At 51.5% G+C, this 22895-nt stretch overlaps 1 protein-coding gene across 5 annotated transcripts in view; it reads right to left on the bottom strand.

Moving 5' to 3' along the window:
• The window catches only part of LTBP2 (latent transforming growth factor beta binding protein 2), a 117359-nt gene that overhangs the window by 27443 nt on the left and 67021 nt on the right, over positions 1-22895 (bottom strand). For all 5 annotated transcript variants that reach the window (XM_074392977.1, XM_039469456.2, XM_010335285.3 and 2 more), the window contains exons 9-13: positions 9062-9136; positions 5820-5942; positions 2240-2404; positions 1775-1990; positions 632-651 (exon numbers count right to left, since the gene is read on the bottom strand). In XM_074392977.1, coding sequence (XP_074249078.1) covers positions 632-651; positions 1775-1990; positions 2240-2404; positions 5820-5942; positions 9062-9136 — 599 coding nt within the window. The remainder of the gene's footprint in view (positions 1-631; positions 652-1774; positions 1991-2239; positions 2405-5819; positions 5943-9061; positions 9137-22895) is intronic.

Raw genomic sequence — 22895 nt, 5'->3', positions numbered from 1 at the left:
AAGACCCCTCGGAGAAACTGTATTTGGGGACAGTCAGCAATGCAATTTGGAGGGTTGGGGAACAGAGCAGGGACTAAGGCTGATGAAGGAAGAAACAGATCTCCTCTTCTGGAATGTTTTCCTAGGAGGACACCCAGTTTTTCCCAGGGGAATCTTGGGCACAGGGAAGGGAGTTGGATGTGCCTTTCTCAGTGAGGTGGTTTGAGGCTGTTCACAGCTGTGCCCGCACTTCCCCATGCAGAGGAGACCTGAGGTCCAACTAAACCAGGGCAGAAAGTGACAGACCCAGAATGAACTGGAACCAGCTCTACACCCCATCTGCAGTGCTTAAAGCTTGAGCGATGGCCAGGACTAACAGGACATGTTCCCACTTCCTTTCTGAAGGGGCCCCAGCCCATCCCAAATGGGAAACTGTTTGCACAGGGGCCACTCCGTCAACAGGAGCTGTTGCTGTCACTTCCTTTAGGGTAAAACTGGGTCTTTGGATCAATCCTCCCACTTGGTCATCTCTTCAAGTAAAATCTGAGAGACACTCCATCTTCCTCCCTCTCACTGTCCTGGGGCCTGAGCTGCTACCAGGTCCTCACCTCTACCATGCTTGCCCGACTTCCTAGTGAGAGGACCCACTCACCTGGCCAGCCTGAGAGTCACCTGGAAGGGAAAGGTGAGGGCGTTAGCTCAGGGAGGAGGGTCTGGCTGCCTTCTCCCCTCACTACCACTTGGGCGGCTTCACAGTCTGCACCCGGACCATGTCCCCGTCAGGGCCAGCAGCACAGAGAGCGTGGACTCTTCTACCTGCCTCTGCCTGTCACCCCTGCAGGGACTAGCCACCACAGAATCCCAGAACCCCAGGTCTGGAGGGCCTGAAGATAGCTCAGTGCAGGCTCTCACTTGGTAAGCGGAAGCCCCTGCTTTCCTGTAAGGCCTCCGGTGACAGGAGTCCCACCTGCTCCCGGGCCTGTCCACCGCAGCCATCCTGGAGCCACCTCTTTGCACTGCTACCTCCTCCCTCCCATGCCTCCCAGCCAGGCTGGGTAATGCTGCCCCCTGCCCTGGGCTCTGGGCCAGGGGAACAGTTTGAGGAAGGAGTGGAGTTGGTCCTGGCTTGGCCAGTGTCCTGTGTCCACAGCACTGGGACTCTGTCCTCACTTCCCTGTCTAGTCCAGATTCCCGGAGCAATATGAGCAATCACATAGTTTTCCTGGCCTTGTGATGCGCCAGGCCTCCTGAACTCAGTGTTACCAGTCACCTGGGCATGACTTCTCCAGAGCTTTCAGGGCGCTTGCAAGGAGAGCCTCATACTCAACCTCCCTCCAGCCCCGTGCCGCTGGAGTCCAACGTCGCTGGGCTGAGTTAGCACTCTGACTCTAAGACCAGGGCCAGGGGTCTAGCATGCAGGTCCCCAGGACCCACCTGCCAGCTGTTCAGGCCTGCAGCAAGCACCGGCCCCAGAAACTGCATGGCTAGTGGGCAGGAGACAGAGAGACCTGATTGCTGGGGTGGGGGCTGCGGCTGACCTTTCCCACCTCCACAAGCAACTCCCTGGGGCATGAGCGTCTCTTGACCTCATATGGAGAGGAAGTAGGTGGGGCCCTGCAGTTGTACCAGGCCATGAGAGAAGGCTGCCAGGGCTGGGTGCTGCTGCTCCAAACTCCCTTTCCTAATGCCCCAGAGGTGGGATGCCCAGGGACCCAAGATAAATGCCCACAGTTCTCTGAGGTGCTGGAAACAGGGGAAAGGGGAATCCCTCGGGCATCTCCCCCAGCTCAGATACCCTTGTCAGGGACGGTCCCAGCCTCGAGCCAGGTGTCTGTGACAAGCCGGAGCGGCTGTCTGTCTGCTGGGCCGGGCAGTGCTCCATTGCTCCTCTGCCCTTGCTCCCTTGGGGGCCTGGCCAGCTCCTCCTCCTCGGCTTTCCTCATGGACAGGCGGATGTCAGAGCTGGCGTAGGTGTAGCCGTGGCCGGCGGGGCAGATCTCTCTGAAGGCCTCTGCAAAGGCAACAGTCAGAGGACAAGCTGAGAGGTGCTGTTCCTGCAGGAAATCAGGGCCCTCCTTTCCCTCCTTTGGGAGACAGGGCAATTGTGGGAGCAAAGAGGAAGGGAGCCCCAAGTTGGAGTAAGCAAGTAAACAGGCAGGGAAGAATACTTCAGTCTTCCAGCTTCAGGGAGGTCTACCCAGGCTGGCAACATGGTTACTGGCCTTGAGGGAGTGAAAGCCCGGATGGAGACGGGGGTTACCTGTGCCAGGCAAAGGGCATTTCTCACAGTCGCCGCCCCATGCTTTGCCCACACGGCTGCAGCAGCATATCTGCTTGGTGATCCGCTGGGCCAAAGGCAGGGTGCAGGTGCCAGGCCCCAGTGACCGGTAGCACAGTCCCTGCAGCATGGAGATGGCCTTGTCCGCTGCAACAGACACAGCACATGAAGGTGGGCAGGTGGCCAGTGGGAGGGGAATGCAAAGCTGGGAGGGCAGTGGATGGAGGTGTGGCTGGCCTCATGCACTCAGACTGGCCTGGCCCGGCCCGTATCTCCGTCATGACGTTTAAAGCCCTGTAAATCCTCACAAGAACTTTAGGAGGAAGAGGCAGAGTAGAATGTCTCAGCACCTGCAAATATCATGTGCTGGGTGAGACCCGTGACTCCCCACCTGCATGAGGAGGAGTCACCTGAGAGCCGGGAATGAGGATGCAGCTGCTTGTCTAAGGTGCTGAGTTTAGAAATGTTTACTGAAGGCCCCAGGGGTGCCTGGGGTTGAGCAGGGAGCAGTACATCCTGAGGACCACAGCCTTCCGGAATATGAGACAAGGTAAGGAACGAAGGCTCAATGGGGAGCTCGAAGGACAGGGACTCTATCTTGGTCATCTCTGGCACCCAAGCACCTTCCATCGTGTCTGGTGCACGCAGATGCTCAGTAAAGCTTGTTGAATCTACGGATGGACAGCTAAATCAGTGAACCAATCAAAGACGGAATCAACCAGCCAATCAAAATACTGAGGGTAACTGTGAGTTTGAACTACACTGGGCTTAGGTCGTAGCAATGCCATCACCCTTATCTCCTTTCTTGTACTTTGATAATAAATATTAAAGAATAGTTTATTTATGTTATCTCAGTGGAAGACGAGGAGGCATGCCAAGTTGGAAAAGTCTGGAATCCATAGAGGGTGGACTGGATTCTAAGAGGAGGAGAGGTGGGGTGAAGAGGACATCAATCAAAGTTGAGGAATGAATTATTCTGGGGAAGTCCTGGTCAGGCCCAGGATGCAGCAGACCGATCCGCCATGAACTATGGGACCTCCCTGGGCCTTGGCTTCTTCACATGTAAAATGAAGATGAAAATGATCATTCCATGGCAGGGGACACCTGTATTTCTGCCTGCCCAGAGTCTATGTGCCATATTCTAGTGTAATCACCCTGGGTCTCCTATGGGAGCCACCAGTTTCCCACCCTTGGCCCATGTGACTGCAGTGGAGGCTGACACCTTTCTGGCTGAAGGCATGTGGTCCATACCCCAGGTTACAGTGATTGGATCAGTGATGGGCACCATACTAAGGAGGTCCAATGATAATCAGCATTGAGACTATTCCTGGGCATTAGGGAAAAGGGGCTCATTTTTTATTGAGTTTGCAAGGCTGAGAGGGTGTAGACCTAGAGCATCTGGTGACTACCTTTGAAGGAATCATGAAACGGACACAGAGGAAACAGCAGCACACCCTGCAACATGGTGGCTGCCTGGGTCAGCCAGCCTGGGGCCAAACCATGCCTGCACTGCTTAGTTGTGTGAACCAATGCTTTTTTTTTTTTTTTTTAGAAGTCTCGCTCTGTTGGCCAGGCTGCAGTATAGTGCCACAATCTCAGCTCACTGCGACCTCTGCCTCCTGGGCTCAAGCCATCCTCCCACCTCAGCCTCCCAAGTAGCCAGGACTACAGGCACGCACCACCATGCCTGGCTAATTTTTAATTTTTTTGTAAAGACAGGCATGTGTCTTTACAAAAGACACATGGAATGATCACTCTTGTCTTTATTTTACACAGGAAGAAGCTAAGGCCCAGGGAGGTCTTGTAGCTCATGGTGGAGCTGGGATTTGATTTAATTTTTGCAAAGTCTCACCATGTTGCCTAGGCTGGTCTTGAACTCCTGAGCTCAAGTGATGCACCTGCCTCAGCCTCCCAAACTGCTGGGATTATAGGTGTGAGCCACCGTGCCCAGCCCCAGTGAATTCTTTCTTTGCTTAAGGCAGTTTGAGTTTGGTTTCTGTCACTTGCAATCCAAAGACTCCTGATTAATAAACTTTCTTTGTGATATTGTCATAGAGATTAAATAGAGTGTAAGGTGTGTGAGAGTGGCTTGTCAAAGCTCACATGCTCACCACGGGTAAATCATCAGCCAGGCTGTGAGCCCTGGATCTCCAGGTACAATCTCTGCTTCTAGCAGCCACTTCCCTTGGGACACTGCAAGGAAGGTCTCTGTCCCTTTGAACCCCAGGGTGGAGATGACCCAGGAGGGAATATCAGGAGGCTGGGGTAGTCCTGTAGACTGCTCCACTGGACCCGGTCAGGTGGCAGGGAGGAAAGGAGGCAGAACTCAGAAACAAAGCACGCCACCCCTCCCACCTACAGGGAGGTGACTCATTGTGGGAGGCTGGAGGGAGTAACACCAGGGACAGAGAGGGAAAAAAGGACACTCAAGAGCCATCCCTGCTTTCCTGTGTTAAGGGTCTCTTTCTGGGACTAATAAATAAATGTCACCGTGGATGTCAAACACCCCTGTCTGGCGAAGGGATCGTAAGTGATATGGAGTAGAAGGAAGGGCTGCAAGCCTCTCAAGGCCTTGATCACCTGCCACTGCCACCACGAGGGTTTCTTGAGAGCAGCCTGACATGTTCTCCAGGTGCAATCTCTGGGCATCCCCTCCTATAGCTCTTGCTGCTTCTCTCCCTGGAGCCACTGGGTTCAGTCTCTCTGGGTGGCAGTGGAGTCTTGTTCAACCCCATGGCCCTCCCAGACCCAGTACCAGGAAGTTTGCAGACTGAGGGTTTGGCCGGTCGCAGGGAGCTCTGCTGAGCTGGGGGCGCCCATCCAACCTGGGCTGCTGCCTCCCAGAGGCCAGTTGGGACTGGTTTTATTCAGCTCTGGTCAGGCCGTCCTGCCCACAGAAAGCCCCATCTGGGCCATGGCATCAATTCCGCCATTGGAGGGTACGGCCAACCTTGGTCTCTCCCCCTGGAAACCACAGAGGTCACTGGAAACAGGCCTGCCTGACATGCATGCACGCATATACCTGGACACAATGCTAATGCTCACTATGTGTTCACGGATGAGGAGAAACTTCAGAACCACAAGGGACCACAGGATTGTGGAAAGGCCCTGGGGTGGGGCAGCAGCTCCATGAATGCTAGGGACAGCCCTTCTGGAAAGGTCACTCAGCAGCCAAGGCTCAGCAGACCTCACAGCAGAGGCCACGCCCCCTCCTCCCCCCACCCCACTGCCAAAGTAAACAAGGCTACATGTGGAGCAAAAATGATTAGAAAGGGAAAAAAAAAAAAAAAAAGGAAATAGAAAGGATGAATTCCAAAGTGCAAAGGTCTGGAAGAAATGCCTAGAGTAAAAAGTGAAGCAGTAACTGTCTCTGCTCCAGCAGGACGTGCTGATCCGGTTTTTCACATTGGGTCAAACTCCAGGTAGAGTAGCAGACACAGGCCCTGAGCATGGGATGATGATCAGGTCTGGGGAAATTTACTGCCCTGGGCCTGGCCTGCGGATCTGAAGGGTCCCATCTTGCCTCCTAGTGTCCTCCACCCGCGTCCCCGTCAGCACTCACACACACAGCGGCTCCGCGACGGATCCAGCATGAGGCCAGGTCTGCACGTGCACAGGTAGCTGCCCCTCGTGTTCACACACTCCGCGTCCTTGCACAGGCCCAGAGTCAAGCACTCGTTGATATCTGCAGGGTTGGAGGAGATGACCAGGTGCCCACCCCACTGAGGCCTGATGCAGGGGAGGGGCTGGGCGGAAATCTTCAAATACTCTCCAAATAAAACAACAACAAAAGACCTGCTATGCATTCAGTGTGATTCCTCTCCCCGTGCCTCAGTTTCATTTATAAAATGAGGATAGTGATAGTAACAGCTGGATGGTGTTGTTAGATGGACACAATAAGATAAAATTGCAAACCAGTGGTGTGATCTCAGCTCATTGCAGCCTCCATCTCCCTGGTTCAAGCAATTCTTGTGCCTCAGCCTCCTGAGTAGCTGGAGTTACGGGCGCTTACCACCACATCCAGCTAATTTTTGTATTTTTTGTAGACTCACATTTTCACCATGTTGCCCATGGCTGGTCTCAAACTCCTGGCCTCAAGCAATCAGCCCACCTGGGCCTCCCAAAGTACTGGGATTACAAGCGTGAGCTGCCTCGACCAGCCTCAAGCACTAGTGTTTATTGAGCACCTATTACATGCTACGAACTCTGTTGGGTATTAACATACAATACCCCATTAATCCTCATAAACAATTTTATCAAAGAGGCCCACATGTCCTCATTTTACAGGAGAAGAAACTGAGGTCCCAGGAATAACTTGCCGAGAGTCACTCAGCTAGAGAGTGGCATATTGAGATGCAGACAGGAAGCAGATGGAGGGGACTGTTTGGGTTGGAAGGTGGAGAAGGGGCAGCCAAGTCCTTCCTCTTCAGCCTTCCTCCAGAGGTCCCCGAATCACCTCCACAGAGCCCAAGACCCTGGGAGCATGTCTGCAGTGAACTAGAGGAGGGGACACCCTGGTAAGGAAAAGGAGGCAGAGGCTAGAGGAAGTCACTGAAGGGGAAGGGGACAGCAGGGGTCACACCAAGGGTGTGCAGAGGTCGAGGGTTAGGAGGATGCATCTCCGGGTCCTCCTGAATGCCCTGCCTTGCACAGGCTGCACACATCCCCTAAAAGACCAGTGGAGGCCATGCTGTTCTTCAAATAAGAGAGGTGCACTGGTTTCCTCTGTGACCTCAAAGAGGAACCCCCCTTTTCCTGCTGCAAGCTTCTCCCTGCCAAGGGGAAGTCCCAGCCCTCACAATCTAAGCTCCGAGGAGTCGGGGCCATCTTGATGATGGCACTTCTTTGATGATGGTGATGGCAGCAGAGGTGATGAGCATGAATTGCTTGTGAGGGGCACCTGCCTCCAGGGCAGGAGACAACACAGCCCTGTGTCTGCAGAGCTACCAGTTCACTCACTGGTTTGGGGAAATTGGCACTGGGCACAGGAACGAGGGGCTGAAAGGTGACCCAGCCTGGGCACCAAGGGGTACTACTCCTTGGTAGGATGGCCTATTGGGACAGGGTGCCAATAAGAGCTGGGAAGGTGCTGCTGAGAAATGGGAAGGGGCGGTGATCCCTATGCCTCCAGACTGTGGCCACAGTGGGATGTGGGCCTCCAAACCCAAATCTAACGTGCTTCCCTCTGCTTAGGAAGCTTCTGGGTTCCCTGTCACTTCTTAGAGGGAGCCCCTAAACCCTAACATAGTATCCAAGGCCCTCCACCATTTCCCCAAAGTCTGTGGGTAAACAGGTGGCTCTGATGAAATGCTGGCTGTGGCATCTCCCATGTGTACACAGGCCACGTACACAGAACTTTCTGGGACACTCCAGACAGCACAAACTGTTCCTTTGCTTCTGGTATTCACATTGCCTGGAGAGCTTGCATCCCCTTAGTTGGCCGATGTGTACTCATTTTTAAAGTCTTGGCTTAGGTATCACTTTTTCCAGGAAGCTTTTCCTGATCCTCCCAGTCTGGGAAGGGGCCCCCACCATGGGATCCTGTAGCACTCAGTGACTGCTGCTTCCTCTCAAGAACACTCCGCTTATTACATGTGATTGTTCATTCACCTGGGGCAGGACTGTGTCTTCTCCATCACTGTGGACTCAGCACCTGGCCCAGTGTTTGTAGCCCATATAACCTCCCCTCTAATACTCTGTGGAAGTAGGAGGGAAGGATGGAGAGAGAGGAGGGATGATGCGTGTGGATGCAGAGTAAGCAGGTCCCTTCGCAGACACGGAGACCACAGCCACAGACATGGGAAGGGGAGGTTTCAGGGGCAGGGCCTCCTGGGGGAAGGTCTTTTGGTGTCTTGAATCTTGGGGCTCAGAGGAGGAAAGGCAGAGAGCCCAGTTGAGATCCTTAGAATGAACTTAAAGCTCCAGACTGGGAAATCTACCAGGAGGAAAAGCAGCTGGTGACAGTTTAGATATGAACAGCCCTGCTGTGCCCTCCAAGGGCAAACATACGTACTTGTCCCCACATCCACTGTCTACTTGGCCCTCAGACCACTGCCTCCTGAGGGAGTGTGACCCTGGATGAGACTGGGCCAGAGGCCCGCCCTTTTGCTTCGCCCAAGCACCTTTGCTGATCCACAGGCTAGGAATTACTTCTGCAGCCTGGCACCCCCCCAGGGAGACAGCCCAGCCATGCAGGGCTTCTTCAGTCTTCTCTCTGAAGCAAGTTCTGGGGGAGGGTACCTTGGAGGCCATCTGGGTCAATCCCCTGTCTCTGACCCAGTGCCACCCAAGGCAAGCCATACAGACAATTATTTGTCCAGTTGTCAAAGATTCCCACAGGAAAGCCACTTTGTTCCCCGCTGGCCTCTGCCAGCCCCAGGAGCCTGTCCTTGGCAGGAAGCCCCCATGTTCCCTGTCCCTCTTCCTGGCTGTGTGTGGAAGCAGGTGGGAGGGAGGCCTGAGTAGCTAAAGCTTCTTAGTTGGGAAAAACTCACAGAGGCCCTCCCCAACTCGGACTGACTTGATTTCCCACCCTGGGGTTGAAATTCTTCCCAAGACAAGCTCAGGAGGAAAGTAGAAGCACAGGGACTGGGGTTGCCCCTTCAGACACAGCCCTGCAGAGCTCTCTGTCACTCTCAAGCAAGTCCCCGGATTTCCTTAGGCCCCTGGAACCAGCAGCTCCCCACCACTCCCCCAAGCTGGGCTTAGTGGAGACCACTTGGGCAGTGACAGACACTCCTCCTGTCTGGTGCTGGGAGTGTGCCCTGGCATCCCTGAGCCCAGCCCTGGCCCTGGGGGTCCTACCTTGGCAGTGAGTGAGGTTCAGTCTCTTGTACCCCTGAGGACACTCCAGCTGGCCATTCTCAATCACTGGGGAGGCTGAAGAATGGAGATACAAACAGGTTTAACTGGAGGGCCCTTGGGCTCCTCTATCACCTGTGCTAGGGAGCAGGTACAGTCTGGATGTCCAGCCCACCTGGCAGCAGAGAGCCCCAGCCCTGAAGTTGGGATTACAGGCATGCACCACCACACCCAGCAAATTTTTATATTTTTAGTAGAGATGGGGTTTCACCATGTTGGCCAGGCTGGTCTTGAACTCCTGACCTTGTGATCCACCCGCCTCGGCCTCCCAAAGTGCTGAGATTACAGGCATGAGCCACTGCATCTGGCCTCCACCTCACTTTTATTAAAAGCAGTACTAAGTGAAATAAGCCAGGCACAGAAAGACAAATGCCACATGACCTTACTTTCATATGAGAACTAAGAAAAGCAAATCCACAGAAGCAGAGTAGAATGGTGGTTACCGGGGCCTGGGAAAGAGGGGAGATACTGATCAAGGGGTACAACATTTTGACTAGACATGGGAGGAATAAGTTCAAAAGATCTGTATAACATAGTGAATATGGTTAATAAGAGTTTCTTGTATTCTCAAAAATTGCTGAGAGTAGAGTTTAAGTGTTCTCATCACAGAAAATAAGTACGTGAGGTAATACACATGTTAACTAGACACTTTACAATGTATACCTATTTCAGAACAACAGTTGTGCAACGGCTGGGCATAGTGACTCACACTTATAATCTCAGGGCTTTGGGAGGCCAAGGCGGGAGGATCACCTCGGGTCAGGGTTTCAAGACCAGCCTGGCTAACATGGTGAAACCCCATCTCTACTAAAAACATGAAAATTAGCTGGGCATGGTGGCACATGCCTGTATTCCCAGCTACTTGGGAGGCTGAGGCAGGGGAATCGCTTGAACCCAGGAAGGGGAGGTTGCAGTGAGCTGAGGTTGTGCCACTGCACTCCAGCCTGGGCGACAGAGTGAGACTCCATCTCAAAACAAACAAACCAGTTATGCACCACAAATATATACAATTTTTGTCAATTAAAATTTTTTAATACTAAGAAAAATGATATTATATACTTCACATATATAGTTATAACATTACATATAGTATATACTATACTATATGTAATGTTATAAAATATGGATTTTATTACTTTTTGCTTTTTATTTTGAAATAATAAAAAGACACAGAAGATGTCTGCAGATTGACCAACAAGGAAATGATTCTTAGTATTTTACGCTGATATGCATCCTGCCTTGATATCACATTTCCCCTTACTTTACAGAGAGAAAAAAAAAAACCCCAAATAGTTGACATCAAATAAAAACAAGGAAAAGATCTCTATTACTTCGCAGGAACAGACTAGTGTGCCAACCCTCTTGAAAAGCTCTAGCAGGAGGCATACTACTGATCGCCACCTCTCATCAGAGGAAAAGGCAGGGGAATACCATCTTTTGTAAAACAAAAGAAAACTCGGCTATAAGTTTCACAATTTTTTTTTTTTTTTTTTTTTTTTTTTTTTAAGATGGAGCCTCACTCTGTCACCCAGGCTGGAATGCAGTGACACGATCTTGGCTCACTGCAACCTCCACCTCCCAGGTTTAAGCAATTCTTCTGCCTCAGCTTCCCAAGTAGCTGGGACTACAGGTGCGTGCCACCACCCCCAGCTAATTTTTATATTTTTAGTAGAGACAGGGTTTCACCATATTGGCCAGCCTGGTCGCAAACTTCTGACCTTGTGATCTGCCCGCCTCAGCCTCCCAAAGTGCTGCGATTACAGGCATGAGCCACTGTGCCTGGCCAAGTTTCACAATTTTATTGCTTGTAGATAGTCAGCAATTCTAAGCAGGTATGAGCAATTGCCACAGATCTTATTCCATATAAAGTTCCATAAAGATACCATGATGGCTGGGCGCGGTGGCTCAAGCCTGTAATTCCAGCACTTTGGGAGGCCGAGGCGGGTGGATCACGAGGTCAAGAGATCGAGACCATCCTGGTCAACATGGTGAAACCCCGTCTCTACTAAAAATACAAAAAATTAGCTGGGCATGGTGGCACGTGCCTGTAATCCCAGCTACTCGGGAGGCTGAGGCAGGAGAATTGCCTGAACCCAGGAGGCGGAGGTTGCGGTGAGCCGAGATCGCGCCATTGCACTCCAGCCTGGGTAACAAGAGCGAAACTCCGTCTCAAAAAAAAGAAAAAAAAGATACCATGATATTTCAAAGGTCTTGCTCTATAAAGCTAGCTGCATGATAGTTTCCTATAGCAATTTGCCTTCTTCTAGCTTTAACTCCTTTGTGGCAATAGCTTGTCTCTGAATGCTGCACAGACAGCACCCTCTATCTCTGTTACCTTATCCCAATTCCTTTTTCTCCCAGTCATAACACCCGCAGCTACACTGTCAGAGTTATTTGCTAAAGCTTATTGTCATCCAGGAAGTCATTTACTATTGAGAATATATGTTCACTGGTTCATCCTTTAGTGGTTTACTAAAAGAATTATATATATATTTTTGAGACAGAGTCTTGCTGTCACACAGGCTGGAGTGCAGTGGCATGATCTCGGCTCACTGCAACCTCCACCTCCTGGGTTCAAGTGATTTTCCTGCCTCAGCCTCCCGAGTAGCTGGGATTACAGGCACCTGCCACCATGCTTTTGTATATTTACTAGAGACGGGGTTTTACCATGTTGGCCAGGCTGGTTTCAAACTCCTGACCTCACGTGATCTGCCTGCCTCGGTCTCCCAGAGTGCTGAGATTATAGGTGTGAGCCACAGCACCCAGTTCTTCATACATTTTTATTGTTGAAATGAATTCTTGCAAATACCAAGAGGCATGTTAGAGATACCTATACTCTTGTCCAATTGTACAGCAAAGTTTGAGTGTCTTGGTTGTTTAAAATGTTTTCCTAATCAAGATAGCTTTTATTTCACCATTAGCTGCTCTCTCTGGGCACTTACACACTTAGTGTAAGATTTGTTATTAGTAATGGTGATATCAATCTATATTTCATAGAATCTTCTTGATCATTTGGATCCTGGAGTACTTGGGGGTCACATCTGATAGGCTGTCACTCTTTTTACCTTGTAACATGGCTGATGGCACAGTGAACCCCCCTGACAAGTGTCAGCATTGCAGTTTTTAATGATTGCTTATGATCAATGGACTAGTATTATTTTGTATACACAGTTTCTTTGCAGGAACTTGTAAGAGTCACCTCTCCATTTAGTGTGGTTTAGTTAACACCAGACCACATAACTAAAACAACCAGTAAACAGAGCACTGTAAACCGCACTGTGCTGTAATACGCCAAAGACAAGTAGAAGGAGGTGCCACATTTTCTTGGAAGCCCCACTCTTCCCTGAGGACACACTGTGTGCCAAGCATGACATGTGACAGTCTGACAGAGGGAAAGACCAAGTAAGGACATAAATTAGTAATGCTTAACTTTTTTAAGATTAAAAAATGTAAACCACAGTTCAAAAATGTTTTCCTGCCAGGACTGGCCCGCTCCGGGTTTGCACGTTCCATGGAGGAGCCAGGGTCCAGCCTAGAAGGCCGCTCCTGTGGGGACACAAGGGGATTCTGAACACGCTGAGAAGGAAATGGAAAGATGGGAGTGAGGCTGGGAAATGTGCACATCCCTGGTGTGGGGCCTGGTAGGATAAACTGAGGACAGAGGAGGAGGGAAGAAAGAGAAGTCACCTGGAGAAATTCAGAAGGCAGGCTGATTAGACGTTGCCCGTGAACATTAGGAGGAGCAGAAGGTGGGAAAAAATGCTGCTAGGCTGCTGCCAGAAGGCCGAGGAAAGAGACCAAGTACACGTTTTTCCAGGGCTTTAGAGCTTCAAGGCCATGCCTGCATAGGGTCCTGTCTGTTTCTCACAATGATTACTCCCTACGGCAGGGACCGTCACCCCCATTTTACAGATTAGGAAAGCAAGACTCAGTGAGTGGTAACTGATCCAGGTAACAAAGTTGCTAGAGCAGAGGCAGGGTTAAAAGCGGGCCTCTGGCTGTGAAGGCCACATCCTTTCCCCTGCCTTCCACTGGCATCTCTAAGAGAGACCGAGAGATCAAGAAGAGCTGGGTGAGCCAGCAGGCCAGGAGGGAAGGAGGGAGGGAGGGAGGGAGAGAGAGAGAGATCAGGAAGAGCTGAGTGAGCCAGCAGGCCAGGAGGGAGGGAGGGAGAGACAGATGAGGAAGAGCTAGTGAGCCAGCAGGCCAGGATGATATCACCTCTCTAGATGTCAGAGGGGAGAAATGTTGCTGGGCATGGTGGCTCACACCTGTAATCCCAACACTTTGGGAGACCGAGGCAGGAGTATTGCTTGAGTCCAGGAGTTCGAGACCAGCCTGGGCAACATGGCAAAACCCTATCTCTAAAAAAAAAAAAAAAAAATACAAATATTAACCAGGCATGGTTTTGTGCCTGTGGTCCCATCTACTCTGGGGGCTGAGGCAGGAGGATCTCTTGTGCCTGGGAGGTTAGGACTGCAGTAAGCTGTGATCGTCTTTGAGACAATCCTGTCTCAAAGAGAGACAGACAGAGAGAGAGAGAGAGAGAGAGAGAGAGAGAGAGAGAGAGAGGGAGAGAGAAATTAACCAGAGGCCCCTGCTTCTTTAATGATCAGAAGGAGAGCAGCAGAAAGCTTGGATTAGAGCAGGAAGCAAGAGTGGAACCAGCTGCTGGCACCTGTGGAAAACTGAGAACTGGAGGAATGAGTCAAGCTGAGCAGAGCTGGGTCCGCCCATTATTCTGGATACACGTATGTGCTTTTTACATAAAGTGGTCTCTTCCTTAATAAGGGGGACCTGGCCCCTCGCTGGCCTGAAGGGAGTGTTGCGTGGGCAGCTCTTCATGAAGGCAGGTTTCTAGAGAGAAACAAATGCCAAGCCACTGTCTCTGGGGAAACTCCCATTTTTGTCAGCATCCTCCACCCCTAAACCAGGGCCCTCAGTGCCCCTCCTCATGGCTCCCAGAGGCAGTCTACAAGCGGCTAGTTCTCAGTTTCTCTAAGACCAAGTACAGCATTGAATCCAAAAAATCAGGTTAAGGCCAGGCACAGTGGTTCATGCCTATAATCCCAGCACTTTGGGAGGCTGAGGCGAGTGAATTGCCTGAGCTCTGGAACTCAAGATCAGCCTGGGCAACATGGCAAAATCCTGTCTCTACCAAAAATACAAAAAGTCGGCTGGGTGCAGTGGCATCAGCCTGTGGTCCCAGCTACTCAGGAGGCTGAGGTGGGAGAAATTCTTTGAGCCTGGGAGGTGGAGGTTGCAGTGGGTCAAGGTCATGCCTCTGCATTCCATGCTGGGTAACAGAGTGAGACCCTGTCTTAAAAATACATAAGTAATTCAGGTTAAACCTCCTTGGGAGAAAGTGGAAGTTTAGATGGCCATGTGGCTCACGGTGAGCATTCCGCAGCCAGTGAGCTTTGTGACAGGTGAAGGCAGGTGGTACCTGTCACTGTCCCTGTCACCCACACCAGGTGTCCTTCTTGCCATGCTCCCAACACACGTAGGCCTGCCTGAGTCACAGCACTAGCTTTTGAGCTGAAAAACTCAGTTCACGGTGTGTCGTGGCTGCCTGCTGACTTTGCCATCTCTCCACAAAGTGTCAGCTACGTGAAGACAAGGACCTTGCCTTCTTCATCACTGCTAGGTCTCTAGTGCCAAGCATGACAATTAGAGCTGTGTGGACACTCAGCCAAAAGAGGAACAAATAAAGAGCAAACACTCAAATGGCACTTACTATGGGCCAGGCCCTATTTTAAAGGCTTTACATGAATTCACTTAGCTAATCCTCATAACAGCCCATGGAGAGTCTTACTAATATTATTCCCATTTTAGGGATGAGCAAACAGAGGTTCATCCATAAGATGGATGAGGACATGAAACAAACCCAAGGTCACCCAGCTGGTGGATAGAGCTGGGATTATGAACTCAGGCAGTCTGGCTCCAGAGGAGAAATTCTGAACCATTCTCCCTACTGCCTCCAAATAAATAAATAAATTCATGAAAAGCCTTTGAGGTGTCCAGTCAGACATCCCTAGGGTGCAGCGGAGGTACCTGCCTAGCAGAAAACCTAACACCCTTCCTAGGAAACCTCTACCCTGTTTTTAATGATGGGATCAGGAGAGGGAATAAGAAAAAAACAAAAAAGTAGGGTTACTCAGAAGGAGGTCCGAAGAACCAGTCAGATGCCTGATGAGTGCCGGGCAGGATTGACAAAGGAGATGGCATAGAGCCCGTCCTACCCCTCATAGCTCCTCAGCCAGATCAAGGCTATCACAAGGGGTAAGAGGTCAGAGAGTAGAAAGAAGAGAATGTGTGAGCTCTGAGGAGAGAGAGTGGCTAAGCCACGAGTCCCACGGATGCTTCAAGGAGACCTCACAGGGCTGTGGTGTCCTTAGACTTGGGAAAGCCAAAGCAGCTGCCGAGGGTCAGTGGAGACTGACCTGAACTCCAGGAGTTCCCATCACAAATGCCCATGAAGCATGCAGGGCGGACGTGGGGAACCTTCCTGGTAAGGACATTGGGACACATGGTCTACTGGTCATTGGCCTTGGCCCTGTCCACCCTCTGCTGGGCCTCAGTTGCTCACAGACTGGAGAAAGCAGCAGATGGGCCTCTGGCTGCATAATGGACATCATGAGAATTCCAAAAATGGAACAAGCATTGTGCTCAGAGTTGTGCATGCTTATTTTGTGTTCATAGTAACCCCACAGCCTGCTCCTGCCCTGCTAATTCTCCCCGTCGGCTGCTGGGACTCCCAAGGAGGCCTCAGTAAAGGCAAACTAATTTCTCGAGACAGTTTTGGCACTGACTCCACAAGTAGAGCTGTGGAAAAGGTGAAGACATGTCTGGCCACAGGGCTGTGGACAAGCTGTGCCGATCTCAGTCTGTGATGACAGGTGCCTGCAGCAGGGGATGTGAGGGGTCCCCACTGCACGGCCCTTCTGCCCAGGAACAGATACATGCACACCTGGTGAGGCCAAGCTCAGTGCCACAGGGACGTGGGAGCAAGCGGGAGCCTTGGCCCACTGATTTGCAAACCTCAGATGGATACATGTATACCTGGGCACATTTCTTAACCTTCTTCAGCCTGAATTTTTCCATCTGTAGAAGTGGGGACAAAAATTCAGTTTGTGGAGTCAATGTGAGGATTAGGTTTGCTGAAACAATGAATGTCAGACTGAACCTCACAAGATGCCTGACATAGTCCCTATGGAGCGTGCCTGCCTGCCCTCCTTCCCTCCTCCCTCCTTCCCTCCTCCCTCCTTCCCTCCTCCCTCCTTCCCTTCCTCCCTCCTCCCTCCTCCCTCCTTCCCTCCTCCCTCCTTCCCTCCTCCCTCCTTCCCTCCTCCCTCCTTCCCTTCCTCCCTCCTCCCTCCTCCCTCCTTCCCTCCTCCCTCCTTCCCTTCCTCCCTCCTTCCCTCCTCCCTCCTTCCCTCCTCCCTCCTTCCCTTCCTCCCTCCTTCCCTCCTCCCTCCTTCCCTCCTCCCTCCTTCCCTTCCTCCCTCCTTCCCTCCTCCCTCCTTCCCTCCTCCCTCCTTCCCTCCTCCCTCCTCCCTCCTTCCCTCCTCCCTCCTTCCCTTCCTCCCTCCTTCCCTTCCTCCCTCCTCCCTCCTCCCTCCTTCCCTCCTCCCTCCTTCCCTTCCTCCCTCCTTCCCTTCCTCCCTCCTTCCCTTCCTCCCTCCTTCCCTCCTCCCTCCTTCCCTCCTCCCTCCTCCCTCCTTCCCTTCCTCCTTCCACACAATCTCAAGGATAGCATGCTGGCCCGTTGGCTCTAACTAGCTGGGTGAATTTGGACAAGTTACACAACCTCTCTGAGCCTGGGTTTTCTTTTCAGTAAAATGGAGATGGCAAGTCCCTTTTCATGGGGTTACTATGAACACAAAATAAGCATGTACAACTCTGAGCACAATGCTTTTCCCATTTTCAGAATTCTCATGATGTCCATTATTCAGATTTCCCTCCTTGGTGAAGGACCAGTGGGACCCCCAGTGATTATGGATATTCTGCCCAAAGATGGCTTCTGACTGCCTCCTCAGAGCGAGACAGAACCAGAGTTACCACATAGTGAGGTGGAAAGGGTCTGGTCGGACCCTTGGCTCAGGCAGGTGCCACCTAGCCACCCCACCCCAGCCCTTCCTCTGCTCTCCAGGCCAGAAATGCCACATGTCAGTGACACTCACCCCTGCTGGGTAGGGAGGGGGCTCACTTAAGCCCAAGGCACAATTCCCAGCAGGATTCAAGTGCCTTGGAAGAAGCTCTCAGGACCTCTCTGAGCCAAAGAGACACTGCCTTTTCAGCCGACAACTGGAATACTGAAAATCCCATTTCTTTAGGGTAGGGGACTGGGCATTTCATCCAGAATCCCAGAGAACAGGAGCCCCACCCCAGAACAGCTGTTCCCCAAGCCAGGGTCCTCTAGTTCAGCAAATGCTTGTGCCCCGCGCAAGAAGCAACGCAGAGAGGCTGTTAACAGAGTGGCTGGAAGTAGGGGTCTGGAGTCAGATAGGCCCGGGGTTTCAGGCCCAATTTTCTCTTCCGTAAAATGGAGATAATGGCATCCAACATCTAGAAATGTTAGGATGCAAGAAAATGAGAAAGCACTTAGCACGGTGCCTGGCACTTATAAGCGCTCTGAATAAATGGTTGCGAATGATGACGAGGATGATAATAATGGTGTTGCTGCTGTGACCTGCCCTAAGGCTCTCTGCCCCTCATGCCCCCAGCACCCTCACATACCCACCCTCCCCAGGCGCTGGCATCACAAAGCTGCACCTATAACACGCGTCATGGGCCAGTGTCAGGACTGAAGCAAAGCCTTCTTTCTGTTGAGGGTTTCAAATAAACTTTCAAAGATTTCTAAAAACCCCCATTCCCTCAAAAAATCAATTTTCTTTGTCAACTCCTATGAAAAACCTGCTCTTGGTTGACATTCTCCCTGTGACCTGGAGCCCACTACTTCTAGGCACAACCCATTTTATTGCTGGGCACCTGCAGTTTTTAATAGTCTGTCCTTCATGATGAGTGTCAAGTCAAGCTCTGCTTACCAGAAACATCACACACTGGATATTTCTCTCGACAACCACACGAGGTTCCCACACTCTCCTCCCTAGGGCAGCTCTTCCTCTTAACTCAGGCTGGGGCTCCGTGCTGAGAACCTGCCCCTCTATCCAACCCGAACCTTCTTGACAGACATCTCGCAAGTAACTCACTAAACCCAGTCCTGATGCGCATCCTCTTTACTGTGGAATTCCAGTCTCGCACCCTCATCTTTATTTCCTTCAGGGAGGCTCAGATCTCTCCAGAATGATTAGGGAGATCTCGCTCAGCTGAGAATCAGACACACTGTGGTTGGATTCTCGGCTCTACTTGCCCCAGATGTGTGACCTTGGACAAGTTCCCCAGCCTTCTTGGAGCTCCATTTGCCTCATCCATCAAATGGGGTTAAAAATCTTGGGCTTGCAGCTGGTTGTAAAAATTCAGTGGGACAGAACAGGTGAAGGGCCCAGTGCAGTGTGAACGTTCAGGAACCAGCGGCTATTCTTGGCTTGAGAAAGGTGCAGAATTCCTTGAAAAGGCAGAGCAAGAGAATCCGCTCTCCCTGGAGATACCGGGGGCCCTGGGTTCAGAGGTGAACTCATCCCACCCCAGGCAAATGGGAAGACAATCTCGTGGCCAACAGCTGGAGCTCACCACCGCAGGCCCCGAGCCATGTGCCAGCCCCGCCTGTCCCAGCAAAGGGGCCTTGGGGTTGACACAGCCAGTGCCAAGCCAGATGGGGCAGTGGCCAACTTTCCAGTCAACCCAGATGTCTGCCTTTCTCAGATGAAAACTCAAAAATGTGGCCTCAATCAAAGTGGTTTTTGAGAGCCATGTGTTCTCCAGACTCTGGCAGGAGGATTGAAGAGGCTGTGAGCTGGGACCCTTTGATAAATCACAAGGGGTCAGGAAGACATGGCTCAGGCTAAGTCCTGGGAGCTCAGCGGGGTACACATGGCCTCTAGTATTCTGAGTGAAGGGAGCAGAGGGGAACTGTGGGCCAGTCGAGACTGACTCCTGGGCCAGCTCTCCATGGACAAGCTCTGTGGCATTCTGGAAAAAAAAAGGGATTTGCCTATGCCTTGCAACTAAGACTTTAAGGCGTCCTTTTCCACGTCAGGAATAGCAGCATTCTGCTGGGAACTTCTTCGACAGTCCAGCACAGAGCCTCAAAGCCAAAAGGTGACTGAAGGGAAACCATTAAGCCACCTCCAGGCTGCTCACCCTATCACTCCCATCGCCACCTGATTCGCTAGAATACCTCATTGCAGATGACAAAGGCTTCCCTCAATAAGCAGAATCCTATTTTACCAGAGGAGAAATAGGGGCTCAGAGAGGCAAAGCCACTGAGGCTGGGATGATCTAGGACCCAGAAGTCCCACCTGTCTTGCCAACCTTTCCCCAACCTGCCCTGGCAGTTTGTCTTTTCCTCCTCTGCTTCTTGTACAGAAGCTTCCTTGTCATGCCCACTTAAAGAAACATGCCCACCCCAGCCCCAGGCTCAGGCATGAAGCAAGGTGCCTGGCACTCTATCAATGCAAACAAGGCTCCCCAACATCTTGTCCCTTCTCTATACAATGCCCAGCTGCACTTTCATGTATTTTCAGTGTTTATGTTGCCCCGGTCTTTGTTATTTCTTGCTCAGTGTGCTGGGATGCTTGACATTCCAGGGACTGTGCCCTGGTGCCCAGCGTGCTGAGATGTTCTGAACACAGTGGGGAGGCCACCATCTGGGACGGGTCAGAGTGAGGGCAAGGGCTGAGCGTTGGGTGTGTTGGGGGAGGGGTATGATTCGTGTTCTATACCCACCTGATCCACAGAGCTCTGCCCTCATGCCCACCGCCACTGGGCTCCAGCCCTGTTCGAACCAAGCTCATCAGCTGTATTTGGAGCACGGTCCTTCGGCATCAGGCGGGCTGAGCTCTCGAGGCTGGCACACAGGTGGGACCAGGAGTGGAGCAAGTGGGCCCGCAGGTGGCCGCTTCAGTACAGACCCTGGCCTTTTCTTCTCCCCACCCTTCCAGCGGAGGGCTCCCCTACTCTCAGAAGTGCTTCCAAGATCTGGGGATGTGGTTGTTGTGCCTGTCAGCCCTGATTGAGGGGGACAGGCCCAGAATCCTCCAATGGCAGCAGCCAGCCCTGTCATGGACCTACATCCTACATCTCTGCATCCCTGATGGGTTCCAGAGCTCAGGACAGGCAGGCCCTGTGCTCCCACTCTCTGCTCCAATCCTATAAGCGGCAGATGTGACATATAAAGGAAGAATCCAGAGTGGCTCTATTTTCATTTTCACTATCATCACTGTCAGATTGGCTTAGTGAATTAGAGAGGAGATACTGACCCCAGGACCCTGTAGTGCCCTGACTGCTGACACCCCACCCAGGGGGCTACATCTCAAGAGCTCAGGATCATGCTTGGTGGCCTAATCGAGGACACCTTAGGCCTGAAGCCTTGCCCAGGTTCCAGGAGGGGCGTAGACCTCAGCCGTGAGGAGGATCCCAGCGATTAAGCGGGATTCTGGGAAAGGGCCTTCTGAAAGCCTGTTCCTCAGCTGCGCCACTCCACTCCTTACACCCCAGCTGTTGGCAGCTCAGCCTGCCCTTCCCCTTCATTATTTCTCAGACCCCAGGGGCAACACTGTGACAGCTTCTGAGCCCCGAGACAAGGAGGAGAAACTTCTTATTATTATTATTATTTGAGACAGAGTCTTGCTCTGTTGCCTAGGCTGGAGAGCAGTGGCATGATCTAGGCTCACTGCAACCTCCATCTCCTGGGTTCACCTGCCTCAGCCTCCTGAGTAGCTGGGACTACAGGTGCAAGCCACCATGCCTGGCTAATTTTTGTATTTTTCAGTAGAGCTGGGGTTTCACCATCTTGGCCAGGCTGGTCTTGAACTTGTGACTTTGTGATCCGCTCACCTTGGCATCCCAAAGTACTGGGATTACAGGCGTGAGCCACCACACCGAGCTGGAGAAGAAAATTCTAAGGCTGTTAATTGCCACTTGGATGAAACCTCACTGCTCCCACAACCTAGAAAAGCCAGCTCCTTCATAGGACAGCCCCACTGGGTCAGGAGGTCCCAGGGCAGGTCAGCACCTCGGTCAGTGGTGGGTACTGCATGCCTCTCAGAGGGCTGATGGAGTAAAGGGGGAGAGACCCCCACCCACTTGTCAGAATGAGCCAGCTCTTGGGAATCAGAACCTGCCCAGACCAGGGACTTGGAAGCCCTGGCCCCTAACCCTTCTGACATGCCTGCCTTTCTACAGGAGGGCCAGGGCCGAGCAGGGCTCAGCAAGAGTCACACTGTGCTCCAGGAAACGTTGCTCACTCTCTTGGTCTTAACCTGCATATGCAATTTGCTTGAGTTGTTAAACTCTTCCCCGCTCTTTAACTTGTCCTACCCCTAATTATTCTTCAAAGCTCATCCTGGATGTCATCTCCTCTGAGAAGCTTTCCCTGATCCACCGGCTTTAGCTAGGGCCCCCATCCCATAGTGTACAGATGTGCAGGTTGTGCACTGCACAAAAGCACCACCTCTAAGGGAATCATTGGCATCCTAGATTGGCATATTTATGAAGATGATTCTGAATAAATGGAAGGGCAGGTTCTTCTAATTTGCACAAAGGTGCTACTGGACCTATGAGGGGCCTGGGTTCCACTGCCTGTGTTTGCACAGCACTCAGCACTTGACCAGACACTGCTCAAATCTCTTCATTTCTGATGCCCACCAGCCATCTGTGACTCCCCATTAAATTTTAAGCTTGGATAGGACAGTGTGGTTTTTACTGCCTTCTCCACTGTCTGTCCAGGGCTTGCACACTATGGCCACCTCACATGGGTGCTTGGTCAATGTAAATATTTGTCAACTGATTAGAATGTGGACTACAGAAGTTTCAAGGGTTCAACGCCTGATGAGAAAGAGAAAAGAAAACAAGGAAAGAAGAAAAGTGGCAAAAACATCTCCAGTCTACAGGGGAGACCTGGACAGTTTGACGCACATCTCCTGGTAGGGCAGTGGGTCCATTCTATTTTCCCTTTCTTGAGGGATACTTTCTAATAACAATAATGATAATGACAGTAATAGCCAGTTTATTGACCTAATACTAAGCACGTGCATCATTTCATTTAATCTCTACAGCAGCCTACAAGGCTGGCACAATTACTATCTTCATTTTACAGATCAGGACACTGACACGGAGAGAGGTTATCAGGAAGAGCTGGGATTGGTTACCTACATGTGTTAGACATTTGAGCCTGGGAGCTGAATGCTACCCTTGGCTACTTTGCCAAAAATTCTACCACACTGTGAAACTGTCTACACTTATTTTTAGTTTGGAAAATATAGTCACTGCTTCACAGCTGAGTTTGATGCGAGGAACAGCCCTGCCCCTCCCACCTTTGGGCTCCTGTCCAGCCCCCTGACAAAGCTGATGGACCTTCCACAGAAAACTGAAGTAGAAAAACAAAACAAAACAAAACAACAAGACAAAGCTAACTGCTGACAGGCAAAAGAAATACACACCAGGCTCAAGCCCAGGCCCAGGAAGAGGCCTGAGGGGAGAAGACAGACCAAGTGAGCAGAAGCCACACTCAGGCGCAGGCATCTGGTCACCCTCCTCCCAACTGTATGACTAAGACTCGGGAGAGCATCATGAACAGGCATTCGCTCACTCCTGAAATCTCAGGTCTTGGCACATACAAGGCACCCAGTGAGTATTTTTTGAATGAAGGAAGGAA

This window comes from Saimiri boliviensis, chromosome 2 (assembly GCF_048565385.1).
Source record: "Saimiri boliviensis isolate mSaiBol1 chromosome 2, mSaiBol1.pri, whole genome shotgun sequence".
In the NCBI taxonomy this organism is placed as follows: Eukaryota; Metazoa; Chordata; class Mammalia; order Primates; family Cebidae; genus Saimiri; species Saimiri boliviensis.
This window is presented reverse-complemented; position numbering and strand designations above follow the sequence as displayed.